This window comes from Nannobrachium achirus, assembly GCF_963921795.1.
Source record: "Nannobrachium achirus genome assembly, chromosome: 10".
Lineage (NCBI taxonomy): Eukaryota > Metazoa > Chordata > Actinopteri > Myctophiformes > Myctophidae > Nannobrachium > Nannobrachium achirus.
This window is the reverse complement of record NC_137819.1, coordinates 49,970,713-49,989,686: the sequence shown is the minus strand read 5'-3', so window position 1 is coordinate 49,989,686 and position 18,974 is coordinate 49,970,713. Positions and strand designations below refer to the sequence as shown.

The 18,974-nt window shown below is 41.2% G+C and overlaps 1 protein-coding gene across 1 annotated transcript in view; it reads right to left on the bottom strand.

The window, feature by feature from the left end:
- ndrg1a (N-myc downstream regulated 1a) overlaps positions 1-18,974 on the bottom strand; it is a 43,978-nt gene that overhangs the window by 7,810 nt on the left and 17,194 nt on the right. The window contains exons 3-9 of the mRNA XM_080734815.1: positions 18,088-18,123; positions 9,490-9,595; positions 7,611-7,731; positions 3,469-3,531; positions 2,601-2,661; positions 914-1,000; positions 99-155 (exon numbers count right to left, since the gene is read on the bottom strand). Of these exons, the coding sequence (XP_080590941.1) occupies positions 99-155; positions 914-1,000; positions 2,601-2,661; positions 3,469-3,531; positions 7,611-7,731; positions 9,490-9,595; positions 18,088-18,123 (531 nt within the window). The remainder of the gene's footprint in view (positions 1-98; positions 156-913; positions 1,001-2,600; positions 2,662-3,468; positions 3,532-7,610; positions 7,732-9,489; positions 9,596-18,087; positions 18,124-18,974) is intronic.

Below are 18,974 nucleotides of genomic sequence, written 5' to 3'. Positions count from 1 at the left end.
CAATCTGATCCCCTGGCAGATCAACAAGATGTGGTTGCCCTCCCCTGGCCTGTAGAATGACATGAACGGTCGAAAGTAAAGAATGAACATTAACATACCTTTCCAAACAGGTGGCTGATGATCATGTCAGGCAAAGCGTGGGCCCAGCCAGTGATCTGCAAAAAAGTGATCAGAAAAAAGATCATTAGGGTTAAGTTGGCTAGAGATCAGCCGGAGAATCGGAGCAGCAGGAGCAGTTTTGCAGTCGCTGAATCACACTGTTGTGCGATTCAGAAAAAAAGAGTTGAGCCGGAAGGCAAAGCTCTCTGTCTTTCGAGCAATCTTCGTTCCCACTCTCACCTATGGTCATGAAGTGTGGGTCATGACCGAAAGTATAAGGTCTCGGGTACAAGCGGCCGAAATGAGTTTTCTCAGAAGGGTGGCTGGTATCTCCCTTAGAGATAGGGTGAGAAGTTCAATCACCCGAGAGAGACTTGGAGTAGAACCGCTGCTCCTTCACTTGGAAAGGAGCCAGCTTAGGTGGTTCGGGCATCTAGTACGGATGCCCCCCGAGCGCCTTCCTAGGAAGGTCCTCGATGCACGTCCCACTGGGAGGAGACCCCGTGGCAGACCAAAGACCAGATGGAAGGATTATATCTCCAGACTGGCCTGGGAACGTCTCGGTATACTCCCAGAGGGAGTGGAGGAAGTTGCGCAGGATAAGGAAATCTGGAAGTCTCAGTTGGAACTGTTACCCCCGCGACCCGGTTCCGGATAAGCGGTTGAAGATGGATGGATGGATGGATGGCTAGTTTGACAACTTTAAAATGCTCTAATATTAAAATAATAAGCGATGTAGCCTATCTACAAGCTCTCACAGAATTAGCACTTTTTCCACCACAGTGCATGTAGCTACAGTATAGTTGCTGTGTACCTTGTGTGCTGCCCAGTCCATCCAACCCTCTGCACATGGGTTGATGTTGATCAGCATGACACCGGTCACCAAGGCAGGATAGTCCAACTATGACACACATTTAATGTATGTGATTAATCATTTATTAAACATACAATATCCATATTACTGCATCATACAAGAGGGTTGCATGCAATTAGTGAACATAGCAGATCTATAAGCTTGTAGATCTGCTATTTTCAAAACATTATTTATTATAATAAAAAAGAAATTATATTTGGACATTCAAAGTTTCCGCCAAACAGCAACGATATACACTGATTATCGGCATAAATCTCGCAGCCTATTTAATCTTTTTTTTTTTTTTTTTTTACGTCTTTGCCATATGGCAGTTTCATGCAAACGTAAGGAAAATACCAGATCTACGATCTATGAGTTTTATTTATTTTTACTTTGGGGGAAAGAAATTGCCTACAATGTCATGCTCAAAACAAAGACACCAGAAAGCCTGTGGCTTAACACATTCAAGGCCACTGGGGAGATAACTTGTCATTTCAGGATTTTCAGTGATTGCGCTAGAGGGCGCTCTTCGCCAATGTATGAATGGTGCTAGGTTGCTAGGAGACAGGGGAAATGCCCCATCCCCTTCCAGGTTATTGGATTTGTAAAGAAAAATCCATTTATCTCGTATTCTTTAAAGTATTTTGTCAAAACAAGATCTTTTTTTCTCCCAGACCCCAACTAAGGAACGCATCATCCCTGATACTTAATCAAAGAAGAATGTCCATGTGGCCATGTGCTCCTTTGTTTACATCCTGGCCACATGGTGCGTTCCTGTTGCCAGAGAATATAAGGTAAAAACACTGGAAAAACTGTAGCAGAGGCGGATGAATTAATTCATTAATACCGCGGCAGTTAATGTGTGTCTGTGGGTTTTATAAATATTTAACCAACGAAAAGTATTAACAAGAGCTTGTGACTAAATAATAACTACATTATTGGATACATGATTGGAACACAGGATGGAAGTATTTTTGTTGTTGCCAGATTGCACATGTAAATTGCATTTTGAGACGATTTCTTGAAATGTTTTTGTTTTTTACATTATCGTCTCTGTCGGATGGAAAACTGCCTAAAAAGAAATGTCTAAAACTGTTACTTTTTCAGGATTCAAATAAAAAAATAGCAACAGATGAACGATATCAAAACGCCATCACTTCGCGCAGCTTTTGTGTGACGCTGTAGTGGAGAATGATCACGTAGGGCGTGAATTTGCGAAAGAATACAAAAGGTTATGTTATATTGTATGTTACTGTATATGGAGATACAAGGTTTCTTTCTTCCCAACAAAATATTTTCCAGTAATCTAGCTCTGTGTGCTTTAACGCTAATTTACTCAGCTAATATAACTAAATATATATATATATATATTTAATATATATATGATATGAGTGACACAGAAGGCTTGAAGAAAGGGGGTTAAAAGTTATGTCTTCATCAGGTTCATGTCAACAAAGCCCGCTACCCGCTGAGTTCAATGTTAGCGTTGAGCCCAGGCAAAACATTCCAGCAGGCTAAAGCAACAGGGAGCATGACGAGGTCAAAGTCAACCACTAAGTTAAGCACACATTTATTGAGCTCTGATAATCCCAGTTTGATTAAAACCCCCAATTATTCAGCTTGATTGATAAGCCATTGTTTCACTCACAGCGAATCTGGTCAAGATGTAGGACCCAGCTCCACTGCCGATTCCAATAATACTCTTTATCCTGGGGTACACAGGGAATGGAACACACACACAAAAAAAGTCATTAATGACAGGATTCTCCTAGTAGGATCTGCAAAGGGATTAGAAAAACTCCAAAGCAATTTTAATGCTGCGTTCACACACTGGCAGATAGAAGATACAAATGTGTAGCTTTGTATCTGAAGTTGAAAGCAGCTCAGCGTTTTTGTAGCTTTGGAGATGTCGCAGCTTTTGTAGCAGCTATATTCGATGCATCTTTGTAACTTCATGTCGCTGCATGGCTTCCATTGAAAATTAATGGTAGACCGAATCTAGCAGTGTGAAAGCAGCGTTAGTCTGAACTGTGAAAGTGACTTACAATAAGCAAGGAAAATGATCGCATCATATTAATACAGAGAGACAGTGTAGTGCCTCAGTAAACCCAAGAACCTATCAGGAGAAACTATAGGCTAGGATATCAGGCAAACAATGGGCCCAGCATCTGTCCAAATAACATGCCATCTAAATGGCATTTTACAATTACAATTTAGGCATTTAGAAGATGCTCTTAATCCAGAGCAATTTACAGTAAATAAGGTAAACACAAGGTAATACATCAAATAGTCTCAGTAGTTGAAACTAGCATCAGTCTAAACAGTACTGTATGATATAAAACAAGTTGTATCTGCACATTGAAACTACTGTATACAAACTATAGGATGCCACGTCAACAAATGGACCTGGCATCTGTCCAAATAATTACATTTTAACCTTTGCGTAAGCCTGCATGCTGATAAAGACTAGTGACACACAAGTGGAGTGTGAAGAGTTAATGTCAGGGTGAACCTACCCAAAATGTTTCAGGACATGGGGAAGGGTCTCTGAAACCTGGTCCATAGAGGGGTACTCATATCTGGAAGGGGAGACAAAAAGAAAAAACATATTCAGAAACACAGAGAGAGAGAAACGTATCCAGTCCAATATTGTTAGTATTACATTATAGCAGCCATGTCACTCTCTCTCAGTATCTGTTTTCTTTCCATCTATTTGTTGTTAACCTGCCGCTGGATGAGTTTGACAAGTTACGTGTTTTGACGCTGTTCGCTAGCCGAACGGTCACCAATTATTTCCCGATTCCCCTGGACGTCAGACCTGACATGTTGATAACGTAACTGGAACAATAAAGCTTTTCCTTATTTTAGGAATGTAAAAAAATAAAATAAGAAAAACACATAGCGTGTGTGTATGTGGCGAGGGGCCGGACACGAGGTTGGCGCGGAAGCCTCCATCTTTCAAATGGATGGTCGCGTATGGACTATTATTTTCAGATTATTTTCAGACTTTCAAACGTTGGTTAAAAAAACGCTCTGAATCCTGGTACTCATGATAATCGTACTGTAGAGATTTAATTTATCGTGCTATCGTCCTCCGTCATGCACTGGGATCAGCTTTTATTTGCCGAGCTGCATATCCGGTACCACTTAAACCCTCTATAATTGGTAAAAGGTACTGACAAGGTACCGACAAAGCAACACTCATTAATACAATAATAATGCACTTTATCGTCTGTACACTTATCAAGCCGTGGGCAAAGTGTGACTCACTAAGTTCAAGGGTGAGTCACCAACATCCCCAGGGCGGGGAGAAGTAGTAGAAGAATAGAGTGCACACACTGAAGCATGCTCCCGTGGATTAAAGCAAAAATAAAATCTCACTACTGGAAATGGTTGTATGACCAAGTCCTAATGTGTGATTTGTGAATTATGTGAAAGGAGCCCCCACCACACTGATTCCTATACAGTATGTATGATCCTGCTGTTTTACATACTGCCAACCAGGCAAAGACATCACAGATTGAGGCCTTTTTATGAAATATCCAACACTAAGATTTGATGGAAGATTTTCCTGAACATATTGCTAGCTTGACCACTTTCAGTGCTCTCATATTAACTCATAGGAGGTCCACGACGTGCCAACACGTCAAACTCTTTGATGTCTCTGTGTGCCCTCGATGTGCTCAACGCGTCATGGGGGGGTCTTACAGTAAACTGAAATGTATTGTACAAGGCACCCGCCTGTGAAGAGAAAAACTCCAATTCCCGAAATGCAACGGGGTATCACGTGACCGGGAAATCCGTTCCCTCATAGAGAGCAGTGTTATGCTGCTGAACATAAGTGCATTTATCTCCTAATCTAACTTTTAGATCACGTTCATGTTTAAAACGCAGCCTTCTCTACCGGCCGTTACAAAAGCACTGATGCCCGTGATTGTTATGTTTCTTGTTTTCCAAACAAGGTAGAAAAGCGGGTTTCCATGGCAACTGCCGATTACATCTTGAATAATCCTGGGCTCCGCCGTCTGAGGGTTCACGGTGTAGACCAAAAGTTTATGTTAGTGTTCTACCGGGCAGTCTTGGAGAGCCTGGTTAGATTTGGCACAGTTTGGTTCGGTAATCTCTCAGTGCAACTGAGGTCCAAATTGTTGAGATTGGTTCAGATTGCAGGGATGATATAAGGGGTAAGACAACTCCCCTCTCTGCAGTCTATTTATGAGCAGACGGCACTAAGGCAGACTCCAAAAATAGTTGGTGATGCTACCCATGTGTTACATGGAAAGTTTCTACTTCTACCTTCTGGGAGACGGTACAGTGAACCTAAGTGGAAGTACATCAGGTTTAAAAAATCATTTGTACCTGTGTCCACTAAAGTATTGAATGAAGCTCTGAAACAGCACTGACTGAGAGTATTGATTAATCACTGTGCACTTGTGTAATGTTGTCCCCCCCTGTTATGTATTTCTATTATGTATTTTGTTACTGATGTTTTGTGTGTGGCTGTAGCAGGGGTGAAAGCCCAAGACAAATTTTACCCGGTGTGTTAATAATCGAAATAACCGAAAATAGACTAGTCTGCGACACATTGAGAGCTTGTAGATTGGCTATTTTCACAGTGAAACTATTTTTGTTGTTTTCTCCTTGTCTTCTCTTCCCCCCATGAAAATCGTCTTTGGGTACTTTGAAAAACGCAATACACCTGAGATTATTATCATCAGGGAAAAGAAGAAGAAAGAAAACATAAACAGACAACAGGTTGAGGTGCAACTTTGTGGGCATAAAACGAAAAACTAAACGAAAAACTGGCCACTAAAGGGCAGCATAACGTTTATTCCAACGTGAAAAAAACATTAAGCTTATGTATCCCAGCCAGTGGTGGAAAAAGTACTCACATATTCTACTAAAGTTTTCAAATAATTGTAGTGGAGTAAAAGTACAACATCTGGAGCTGTGGAGTAGAAGTAAAAGTATTGGAAATTGGAAATACTCTAGGAAAGTACAAATACCTCAGAATTTTACTTAAGTACAGTACTTTTTTTTTTTTTTTTTTCTAAATTTTTATCCCACGATTTTTGTAACCCATTTTTTCACCCGGTGCCAATTGCCTAAGCTGTGATCCTGGGCTCTACTCTCCCTCTGCCAACCTGGGGAGGGCCCCGAACTGAGCTCATGCTTCCTTCAATGCATGAGGAGTGAGCAGGCCGCTTCTTATCACCTGACAGGGGGAGCTTCCCCGGTTGGACGTAGCGCGTGGAAGGAACACGTTATTCCAACCAGTTCCATTCCCCTCCATCAGGCGCCCCGGCTGGCCAGGGGGAGGCTTTATAGAGACCAGGATTACTGCATGTTTTTGTGAGGGTATCTACCCTAGGAGACACGGGGAGAAACTCCACACAGAAAGGCCCTTTTGCCAACCCCACCTAGGGTGTGGGCACTGATGACGCGGAGGAGGGAACACGCCCCCAGCACCCACAGTGTCGCCCAGCGGGAATCGAACCCAGGACCTTCTAGCTGTGAGGCGACAGCACTACTGACTGCGCCACCGTGCCCCTTTCTTAAGTACAGTACTTAAGAAAATCTACTTAACTAGGAACACCAAGTGATTATTTACCTGTTTACCTTCTTGAGAGTTAAGCCTAATGGGCAGCTTAGCCTACATTACATCTCATCCGTCGTATTACTGTGTGTGTGTGTGTGTGTGTGTGTGTGTGTGTGTGTGTGTGTGTGTGTGTGTGTGTGTGTGTGTGTGTGTGTGTGTGTGTGTGTGTGTGTGTGAGAACATGCATGCGCGCCTCACCAGGGGTTGCCATGTCTGCTTATTAAAAGCGAATCTGGGCTAGATTTCTCTGTAAAGTCGCATGTACATTTTTGACAGTTTGGGGATGCATTTTTGGAGGGGGGCTGTTTCTTATTTGGTGCAGTTGCTTATTTGGGCTTATTTGGGCAAAATGTTGTTTAAACCACTGGTTTCCATTTACCTTCCCCAAATTAGTTTGTTTTTGTCTCTCGCAGAATCTGCCAACAGTTAGTCTCACCATTATTGCTCATACGTTGTATTACTTGTTGTGCGTGTGTGCGTGAATTAAATTTAGCATAGGATTATTGAATGCTTTAAATAGCAGATATACAAGTTCGCAGCGCAGCACCGAGTGCCGCGCTGCGAGCTTGTAGATCTGCTATTTTTGAAAAATCATGAAAATTAGAAATTTGACCCGATTCTATAAGTGTCTTTTGAATCCCTCTAAGGTTTTTTTTGAAAAAACAATGTTTCTATGTCAGCAATCTGGCCAGCCATCGTCAAAGAAAAGGTCCTTTTCACTTAACTGGAGCTCGGTTAGTCCGTTCTTGAGAGACTACTATGTCAGTGGTTCTCAAACTTTTTCATGTGAATGACCCCCAAAATCATATGTATTTGGCCACGGGCCCCCCATCTCAAAATATTTAGTTCCAGGGACCACCCAGAAGCAAAATTTGAGTTACAAACGTTCGCTTTGAAAATACATTATATTCAAAGATTTGCACACATTTTTCACGTTTTTTTCAAAAATAGCAGATCTACAAGCTTGTATATCTGCTATTTTTCACTGGTTAAAGCATTCAATAATTCTAGGCCTAAATGGGTTTAACATGCGTGTGTGTGTCTCTCTCTCTCTCTCACCCTGTGGAGAAGGTGCTGGCTCCCTCCTGCTGGCCAGGCGCGTCCACGTGACAGACTGCAAAGTGCTGCATGATCTCCTGCATGTCCTCGTGGTTGAACAGGGTCTCCCAGCACGTCTTGTCTGGACGTTAAAGAAGGAATTGAGTTTAGGTCAGGTTAGGAGGACAGATCAGTGACGCTTGACCTGACCTGGCATAGTGATTACATGGGTGTTAGACAGTCTGTATATAAGGGGATATGGTTCTTTAGATCAGTGGTCTAACGCTTTTCATATCAAGGTCCATTATTCATTTGACATTTGAGCCACGGACAACCATTTGATGAGACTCTAGCCTCTCAGACCAAGACTTAGAATATTTTGTTGTCGTTGGATAAGAGTTTGTCCAGAATTCCAGGCTGTATTGATGTGGTACCTTAGGCGATAACCAACATTGATCCAAATATCAATTCTTTTACATTCTTTAACTGTGTAGACTTCTTGTAAAAATAATAATGCAGACGTTTAACAATAATTTTACTTTTGAGAGCGTAAAACGAAACCAAATGGATATTGCATTTGGTTTCATTTTACACTCTCAAAGGTTAAAGATCTATAAGGGTCCATTTGGTCATTTGGTTACCAACTCTCCATCATCTAGCTGGGGACCACCTGGAACCCCCTCAAGGATGAGAACCACTGCTTTAGCTAGCGGACAACATTTTGCATTATCGTCACTGTCGGTGCAGAAACCTCTCATCTCCATATCGTAAATTAACGTCCTACTTGATCATACAAACAGCGTCACACAAAAGTATCAAAAGTAAGCAGATCCACAAGCTCGAAGCGGCAATCTGCTACTTTTGAATTTGAATCATGAAAAGTTTTTGAAATATTATGAGGTTTCCATCCGACAGAGACGGTATTTTTACCCGAAAGATCCAGGTTTTAATTTTAACTCTGATAGCATATCAATGAAGAATTGTGCGATGATGAAGTGTGTGTGTGTGTGTGTGTGTGTGTGTGTGTGTGTGTGTGTGTGTGTGTGTGTGTGTGTGTGTGTGTGTGTGTGTGTTAATATAAGTAGTTTTCTGCAGATTAATAAGCAGATTTTTGGCGATTGCTTATTTTCATTTTTAAAATGTATTTTATATTCAGACAGCGAACAATGCTCGCTATAAAAGAAATCTAGCCTAGTCTGTGACACTAGGGCCCGCAGTCTGCCTTTTCCAAAACTATTCTGTTATCTGTGAGAAGCTCTGTCATTGGTCCAGAAATGATGGTGCCCAGGACCGACTAACCAATCAGGGTGCCTCTCGATTTCAGAAGAACTTAAAAGTAGGATTAAGAAGGCATTTGTAGAACCGACCTCAGGTCTAAATGGGTCAAAGACAGTGTGATTTCTGAACAGTAAGGTTAATCTGCAGCCGCCTCACGTGTTCAAAGCAGGTTTAGGAGGATGCAATGCCGCCAAAACAACATCAGATGCACAGCTTAGACACAGTGTTGCCATGTCTGCATAATATAAGTGACTTTGGGCTTTTTTTTCCCTGTAAACAAGTCACGTAAATATTGGTAGTTAAAATATTTCCAATATATTTCATTTTCTTTCCCCCCAACATTTGTTTTGAATATAGTAGATCAACAAGCTCACAACGCCTCGCATCGCAACCCGTTGTGAACTTGTAGATCGACGTATATGGGTTTTAAAGTGATCACGTTTGGGTCGCTTCTTTAAGGGCTCGTTTTCATAAACCTGGTTGTTGCTTATTTCTCGGAAGTACCTCCACGACTGACTAGGTAGTTGTGGGCGGGGCGCCCCTCCTGTGATCGGCCGAAAATATTCTCTATAACCTAGCAACTCTAGCTTGGACACACAAGAAAGAAGAAGGTGGTGCTTACGGTTCAGTCCAATGTCATGGAAGGTCAGGATCACAGGCCTGTCGCCCTTGGGTGTTCCCTTCATGGTGCAGTGGACTCTTCCGTACGGTGTCTCCACATCGTGCTCCTACACAAGATTCAAATAAATTAACAAATTAACATGAATTGAGTACAAAGGACCCTAATGGGAAACAAGCCATAGTGCTTTCTTGGGTTTAAAACAAGCAGACCTTGTATTGAACTGTACTTTCCTGTGCTTGTTTTGGCAAACTGTTCAATCAATCAAAACACCCTCTTCAGCAATAATAAATAATAATATTAATAATAAATACAAAATATGCTACAGGGCTTAAAAACAAAATGGCAAAGAAAGACAAAAAACTTGGTAAGAACATAAGACCCTTCTTTCTTTGGGCAGAAACTAGATTCAAAACTAATTAGTCATAGAGTAAAGACCTAAGGGCAGAAAAAGACTAAAGCAAAAGATTTGTTAACAAGGTATGATAAGAGTCAAACAATGGGGCTGACATCCAGCCATTTAAACAGCAAAGAACTTGAAATTCCACTCTCAAAGCCTATGATCTATACTTAGCTCATTGCGTAACGGCCGTTGTGCTCAGTATAAATAGTAGATCTACAAGCTCGCAGCGCATCATGAACGTGACATGCTCCGAGCTTGTATATCTGCTATTTACATGCAGGTCAACAGTGTGCAGCTAAGTATAAAATGAGGCTACAGGAGGAGGAAACGGGTTGGGAAACATTGGCCGTGTGCCAACAAAGTCCTTACAATGGAATATTAACGCCATAGTTTAGATTCCAGGGCAGAGTGAATGAATGAATCATAAATTGCTTAAGTGTTTTCCCTTTCTGCTAAAAAAAACATGTTGAACCCATTGACTCCGAGTTGTGTACAGTACTATACTGTACATTAGACTATACATTGCTACTGACAATTTTCCATAGCATACCCACTGTTTTTACATTCATTTTTTAGGATAGTAAAGATTTTCTCCAAACATTCAGGTTAATCTGGTTCTTCATGTTAATGTTCACAATGCCAATATATATTAATTTGTAATCTATATTCGATGGTGATACTGTATGTTCAGACGTAGACTGTACATATCAATTGATAAACTGTACATAAAGTGTGTCAACCCATTCAGACCCAGTGCAGAATATATCTTGTGTCAGAAGAACTTGAGTCCAACTATTTTATCATCAAATCGTTATTCTATATCAGCCCTCGACTCTCTTATACTCTTTACCTGTTCCTGTGTTTCACTCTGACTGCTGTTGCTGCTGCTATGATATCTGGTTTATCTTTATCTGAGGTTTGAAAATTATAATTATCAGCCACATTTTTTCAAATCGACCTGAAACCGACATGAATGAAAACCAGCGGTTCGGGTTTTCTGGAAGAAGTTATCAAAAGATGGTTTGGTTGATAGCTACATTTTTGTAGACAGGCTAAAATATGCAACAACAGCTAGTATGGTCCACCATTCAACCAACTTTTTTCTTTTAAATCACCATTCAACCAACTTTTCTCTTTTAAATGTTACTATCAGAGTTAAAATATCATTAATACTGCCATCAAAAACATCAGAGCTTCTCATTTTCCTGTGTGGTTTCTACAGGCCATTTCTTCCCAGACAAATTAGAAGAGGGCGAAATCATGCAAGTGAACATCCATCACGACACTGTGCCTGCAATGTGCAACAACACTATAAAACTATGATGTTTTAGTAATATTGCTCCTACTGTTCTACATACTGCCAAACAGGTGAAGAAATCACAGATTGGAGGTTTTAACCGTTGCTTTTTACATGAAATATCAGAGACTATAAGATTCAATGGAAGATGCCTCTGAATATCTTGCACGTTATGACCACTTCAAATGCCCCAATCTTAAAATAATAACCCAAAATATCCTATCTACAAGCTCTAAATGGGTCGCAGACGCATTGAGAGCTCATAGATCGTCTATTTTCGGACCCCGATGGAAACAAGCCATAGTGCTTTCTAGGGTTTAAATCCTCTTAGCAGACCTTGTATCGAACTGTACTTTCCCGTGCTTTATTTCTGGGAACTGCTAATAAAGTAATAAAGTTAATCAAATCAATCAACATGCTTCCATATACTGTAAGACATGCTGGCTTCTATGGAATCCAAATAACTGAAATCGACTGAGAACTTTAATCCATGTCATCAGCATAATCTGACACAAGAACAACATCATTCTACTTAAGCTGCAGCTAGTCCATAAGAAGAAGTCAATTGGTGTACTCACGCTCGTTTCTATTTCACAAACGACCATTTCCACATCGGAAGAGTCGTCTAAAACCATTTTTTCCGCCAGTTGTGCGGTTGAGTAGACCTCGCTAGTAATGAAATGAGTTAGTTGTAGCAGTAACAGCAGCAGTTAGCAGCCGTTAGCTCTTGGAAAGGTGCAGAGATATAGATCCAATTTGCCCGGTGGTGGTGTTAAGCCTCAGAGGTTGGGGCCACCCGCGCTGGTGAGCTGAGTTTTATACCCATAATCCCCAGGCCTCCCATGGTGCCTTGCAGACCGGTCAAAACAAGCTAATTCTAGCCCGTGGAAGAGATCCTTAAATTGGATCAGACAATGTCAGACGCAGCAGGGGGCAGAGGTAGTTGAGGAGGACGACAGTTAGTATCGGAGTCATGTGATCCATGGGAAATCGCGGCCATAACGAATGGCAAGAGGTGATTAAGGCAAAGCATCATTCAGCTACATACTGTACGCTACAACATGTACTGTACAGTATGTTATGAATTATGTCATAAGAACAACAACAGCTGTGAGCAAATGGACCCACGGGATATTTTCAAAACAATAAGGCGTGCTTCCTGTTACCCTTCCTGCAAATGCCCTGATATGACAACGCAGGACACGTGCATTACTGGATGGATGAAGTGTTTACTTTCTTAATGGAAGTTGTTAGGGAAGAGAAAGTGAATTTAATCTTTAACCACTTTCACCCTGGCGTCCCTATTTTGCACATGTCATTATAGGCAAAGAATTTCAAATACATTAAACAAAATTTCAAAATTGCTGAATTTTCCTACAAGCAGATCACTAGAAGATCTACAGGCTCACAATGCGTCACCACAATGCGTTGTGAGCTTGTAGATCAGCTATTTTCACTATTCATTGTAAGGTGAAAACCGGTGGGCTGAAGCCCACGTTAAAGGGTTAAGAGGTTTAAGAGTTAAACTTGACCTCAGGCAAATCGGTACCGTTTGCTCTACTGCTGGTGCAGACTGCAGCAGACCTCCTTTCCTTTCTGATAGCCAGGCTGATTTTATGGACACATCAGGCACGTGCACACATAGACAGCAAAGGGGGCTTGAGCCCCTGCCCTTTTATCCATCAGTAAAAAGTGCCCTCTCCAGACCATGAATTCAGTTTTTACTATGGTGAAAGAAATGCAAATGTCCTCTTTCCATGCCATACCTGAAGGCAGCATTCAAGAGAATTGCCTTGTCCAAACTCTCCTGAACTTGAATGCAGCATCTTATGTTGAAAGAATTGCCCTCTCTGTGTAGAAATCCATCTCCAGTGTTCACTTGATTATTAGTTCAGTTAGTGATATCAAGCACCGAAAATAGCCGACCTCTAAGCTCACAGTGAGCTTGGAGGTCTGCTATTTTCGATATTTCCACCAAAAGGCCCTTTTAGAAATTTCTCTTAATATTCTCTGCATGTCCCTGGGACACATAATGGCCATCTTTCAGCACTGTACAATTTAATAAAGACTATTATAACTATTTTGATTTGATCAAAACTTACAATTCAGTACCACTGAAGTTATCATTACCCATGTTCAGGAATGTGCGTACAAAAGAGAAACATTGTTTAAGATATTGTCTATTATGAACTACTGTAAAATTTTTAGGAATTTTAGGAATTAAATGGACTCCCGGGTAAAATCAAACCCACATTAACAAAAAAAAAACTGCTCTAAGTGATTACGTATTTTTTGTTGTTTTGTTTTTAAAAATAAGTGTTAGAATGCATCCCTAAAGTCTGATAGTAATCATTGCTATAGACTGTTTGTTACACAGGGGTGTCACCATCTCTCCAGATCTTTAGTAAACATAAAATACATTATTTGTAGAATACCAATTTAATCAATCCGGATATAAGTCATAGAGGATAGAGGCTAAACAAGTGAATTGGAAGTGATGAAGCCAAAAAGACAAGAGTGGAACTGGAATACTATCAAACTGAAGGTGATAAATGATCTTTGTGGAGTTCCACCTGAAAAAAAATTTCTGTTTATTTAAGAGCAGGAGAGACTGGGAAAACCCGGTTACTGAACAAACACTTATCAATGGTTGCTCTCAGAAAATATTTCAATCAGGTTTTCTATTTTTTATTTTTACACCCCACCCTTTAACCATGGATAGACTAAAGGTGACTTCACACCAAAGATACTACAGGAGACTCCTTCTGACTGTACACAGACTGCAAAGAACTGCAAAAGACTAAGCACATTTTCGTCAGACGGTTGTACACTGACTGTACTGTACGCAGTTGTGCACATGCACATTGAGATAGCATGTACATGAACGCTGGTATGGTAGTGTTGCCACTTGCCAGGTCTGCTCATTATAAGCATATTCGGTCTCGTTTTCCTGTAAAGTCTCTAGTTGGGGGTTGCTTTTGTTTGGGCTTCTTTCTGAAGTGTAGTTGCTCATTTGGCCTTGCTTTCAACATTCTTTTAGAAAATAGCTAATGTTATAGAGCTCAAGTGGTGAAACTTTTGGGCTTGTTTTCATAGACCTGGTCACTTGTTTCACTCACAGAATTTAGCAACCAGAGAGTTTCCCACCGCAGCAGTGTTTCTCTTCTCTCATCAAAACAAAACACAGTACTATTACTAACTTTGCTTTGGACTCGATTGGTATAGGAATTGAGAGTTGAGATTGAGAATATGGTATTTAGTTAATGCGCCACAGGAAAATGTCTGTGGCTTAATTAGGCTTGGTTTCTGCAGCAGCAGCAAACTAAGTCCACTCTACAGGAGTAAGTCGCCTCAATTCTACCGACTCTTGCAAACCCCAACTGAGCAGGTTCCGTTTTTCATCGACAGGTCCCGCCGGCTTTATCAACGGCAAGCGTCTCTTGCCGACAGGCTTACGATGGCTCCCTGTCAAACGCTTTCCGACGGGGAAGAGTGGCCGAATCTGGGCGGTTAAAAGCTGGCTTATGATGACCTGCTCGGGAGGGAGAAGTATGACACAGGGTAACCTCTGAATGTCTGTCAAGATGACTGTGCAGACAGAAAGACAGACAGACAGACAGACAGACAGACAGACAGACAGACAGACAGACAGACAGACAGACAGACAGACAGACAGTCAAGATGGTGACTGTGCAGACAGACAGACAGACAGACAGACAGACAGACAGACAGACAGACAGACAGACAGACAGACAGACAGACAGACTGGTTCCAACTGCCAGTGATCTACTAACTCCTTCATATGACCCCTTCAGGCAAAACTGCTCAGGAAAACCACATTGTACGCCTCCCCATCCAATCGATCCCCATCTAACATGCATGCACTGTTAGTAAGTACATTTTTTAAAAGCACCTTACAAGTGCTTTACATATAGTTAGATTAAAAAACAAGAGCTTAGAACAAAAAAGTCCTGTACAATCTCAAGCAGGACAGCATCACTAGCATCCTTTAAAATTGCCCTGAAAAAGCACTTACAGGCAGCAGCCGTTCGCAAATGGTAAAAACAAACATAGCCCAGCCCTCCCTTCCCCTGACCCCTCTTTCTATTTACCTACTGTATGTTTTTTTTTTTTTTTATGTTTTCCTGTTTTTTTCCCCTGACTATATCTACTACATAGTACTGTGTTCTATCCGTCTGTCATTCAATGTTATATGAGATACTTCAATGGTTTCCTATGGAAATAAGCTTAGTCTTTTTAGGATCTCCTTTTAGTAGACCTTGTACCAGTGAACTGTACCGTCATGAAACTGTACCTTTTCCTATGCAAACTTCTAATAAAGTCTTCAATCAATCAATCAGCAGATAACAACATGAGCATGGATATAAAATAACGTAACATCCGTGCAAATGCTTTTTCAAATAGTAGTGTTTCAAGGTTGTTCTTGAAAACGTCCACAGAGGCAGCAGATCATTCAAGACCTAAGGAAGAGCATTCCAAAGTTTGGGAGCTACAGCCTGAAAGCCATATTGTCACCTTTAGTTTAGCAGACCTTAGGGCCCTGCCTGGCAGCAGGTCAGTCAAATAATGACTACTGTTATGCATGCAACACATGCAGTCACGCCGTGATAATCCCCTCCTCTAAGGCGGTGTGCACTGTGGGCGCTTGCGTGTGTGTGTGTGTGTGTGTGTGTGTGTGTGTGTGTGTGTGTGTGTGTGTGTGTGTGTGTGTGTGTGTGTGTGTGTGTGTGTGTGTGTGCATTAAGAGCGTTTACTGTGTGTGAATGCCCCGGGGCGGAAGGAAAGCCCAGATGGCCAGATGGCACGGCGCGCTCCTTCGCAGAAGCTGACAACGTCACTAACTACCACTAAGCTCAGACACCTGTTTGACATTCAACGCTTTGCCCTGGATACCTGAGGTCACCTCATTTATTGGCCAGCAGGCCACTGCAGGAGGCTATAGATAGCTAAATGTGTTCACAATCACAATCATTTTAACCACTTTATCCATGTATACTGTACGTTGGCTATTCAAAAAGAAAAAAGCTTTGAGAACTACTGTTTTGAAGACACCATTGGACAAAGAAAATAATCTTTGGGCTAAAGGGTGGCATTTAAATTTTGGCTCATCCAGGTGGAAAAATCGTACAACGGTGTCACTTGATGAAACAGCCAATCTTTATAGCATGTTTTCACAGCACCTGGCCAAAATAATAATAATCTAAATCTACAAGCTCACAAACTTGCTGTGAGCTCGCAGATCTGCCATTTTCAGCAAGTGACACCAATGTATGACAGAGAATAAGTTAAGCATTACTCACTCCTATGTCGTTGCATCATACACAAATCAGATCTAATAATGACTTATAACAGTGGACAGTCGGTCCTAAAGGTCAGAATTGATTGTTTTTTGTCTGCCTTCTGAACAAAGCCTAGCCTCAGTGTCTCAAGGCTTCAGGCTGCTGTACATTGTGCGTACTGAGTATGTGTTAAGGCTGTCACGGTTCTCAATTCGAATCAAAATTGACATTCAGTGATTCAAAATCACAACCTGTATCGCGATTCACTTCCGCGCATGCGCACGTCCGGGGTCCGGTGCATGCGTGCTTACGACCGGGAAGAGACAAAAAGAGAGACGACAGAGCACAGACTGAGAGAGAGAGAGAGAGAGAAAGAAAGAGAGAGAGAGACAGCGTTACGTTCCATTTCACCATGGCTACTGCTGAAGTCAGCGATGATGATGATAATAACCCTCATTTTAGAATTCTCATTTGTTATTATTCAAATAAAAGTGTCTTATTGAGAAACAAAAGTTTTTCTTTACAAATCAAAACAATAGACTAAATGAGTAGTCGTGCTAAAAAAAGGTTTTGATATATTTTTTAAATATTCTATCGAAAATCGAATCGAATCGTGACCTTAGAATCGAAAGTTGGATCGGAAGCTGAATGGAATCGTGGATTAGGCATATTGTGACAGCCCTAGTATGTGTGAAATCACATGCGTGTTTTCCAACCGGCACAGAACTTCAAAGACCGCCAGCTTCCTCCAGCTACAAACGTTACATCACTGGTTGTGGGTTTGACAGCAACACGCGGCACTGTCCAAGGTGCTGGAATGAGGTGCAAGCCTTTCCTAGATCAGGGCCCACTTGAAAAACTCTAAATGTATTTTTTCAGACCAAGCCCCAATCTCTTATTTGTGAAACAGTGTCAGGACCATTCATGTTTATGGGAAGGTGATGCTTCTAAACATGTATTCCATTGCTAGTTTGACCACTTCAAATAATCTTTAATCTTAAAATAACTAATAACCAATTTTTGTCTACTTCCGGTGCATGACATGCTTCCATAGAATACATGGCTTCTATGGAATCCAAATGACTGAGAACTTGAATCTATGCGTATTTGGGTGAACAAGCATGTGTTTGTGTGTGTGGTCACAATGCAGTATGCAATAAATTCTAATGGCAGAGGGAATAATCGGTGGACAGCCAATGAGATCTCTGTGCCAATATCCAGTGGTGTAAAGTACATTTACTTAAGTAATGTACTTAGGTACAATTTTTTGGTATTTTTACTTTACTTGAGTATTTCCAATTTCCAATACTTTTACTTCTACTCCACTACATCTCAGATCCAAATATTGTACTTTTACTCCACTACATTTATTTGAAAACTTTAGTTACTAGTTACTTTGCAGATATAAAGGATCATATTACAAAACCTACATTAATCCACTTTAGCCCTATTTTATACCTAGGCATTTCTTTATATCAACCACTAGATGGCACTAGACAGGCTAATATAATGGGGTCAATAAAAACTACTTTTGGTAACAAATCAAATACAAAGCATAATACAGCAGTAAATGATGTCGACATCTAAATCATTATACATACCCTGATCACAAGTTGCAGCACAGCCTCTCTCAAGCCCTAGAAAAAAGGTAAAAAGGAAACAGTGATGAAAACTAATGCAATTTAAATGAAAGCTAGCGCTATAATGAATCTAATATCCTGAGCCTTCATCCTGTCATGGAGAGGGTATTTTTACATCCACATCTATCAGAGTCTCATGGTCGGACAATTTACAGTATGTGAGTCTTATTATTCTATTTCCAACATCTTGTGTGGTGGTAGCTGCGGAGGATCTCTTTGGTCAATATTGTGATTCGTATTACATAACGTTGCTGTCGGGCAGAAACCTCCTGTCTCCACTTTTTTTTTTTTTTTACCCTACTTGATCATACTAACTACAGCGTTGCAAAAAAAGCATAACAAGTAGCAGATCCACAAGCTCGACCGTGTTGATCTGCTACTTTTGATGCTTTTTTGAATTTGAATCAACAGTTTTGAACATACATTATGAGGTTTCCACCCGGCAGAGACGATAGTTGTGAGCATTGTGAGCTTATCGATCGGCTATTTTCTAATAACCGTTGCATAAATAACTAGGGAGGGAGTGGCTTATTGTCAATATCAGCCGGTAACACGTGGGAGTCTGTCTGTCCCCGTTACAATGCGCTAGACCCCCTGGAGATGGATTGCTGAGGTGGAGCGCCACTCCCAGTACTTACCGCACGACTTGCCGCACCCAAGCTGTGCTACTCATACGCGGAGTTGACCTTGTGGTCCAAAAGCTAGACCTCTACCGAATTAGCTACCCGGACACAAATTGTGCATATACAGTAGGTTTAAAGTGCTTGTGCGTCTTTTGGCTTTGTTTGTGCTCATTGACCTTATTTCTCTCACACAATCTGGCAACACTGGAAATAATGTGTACTAGG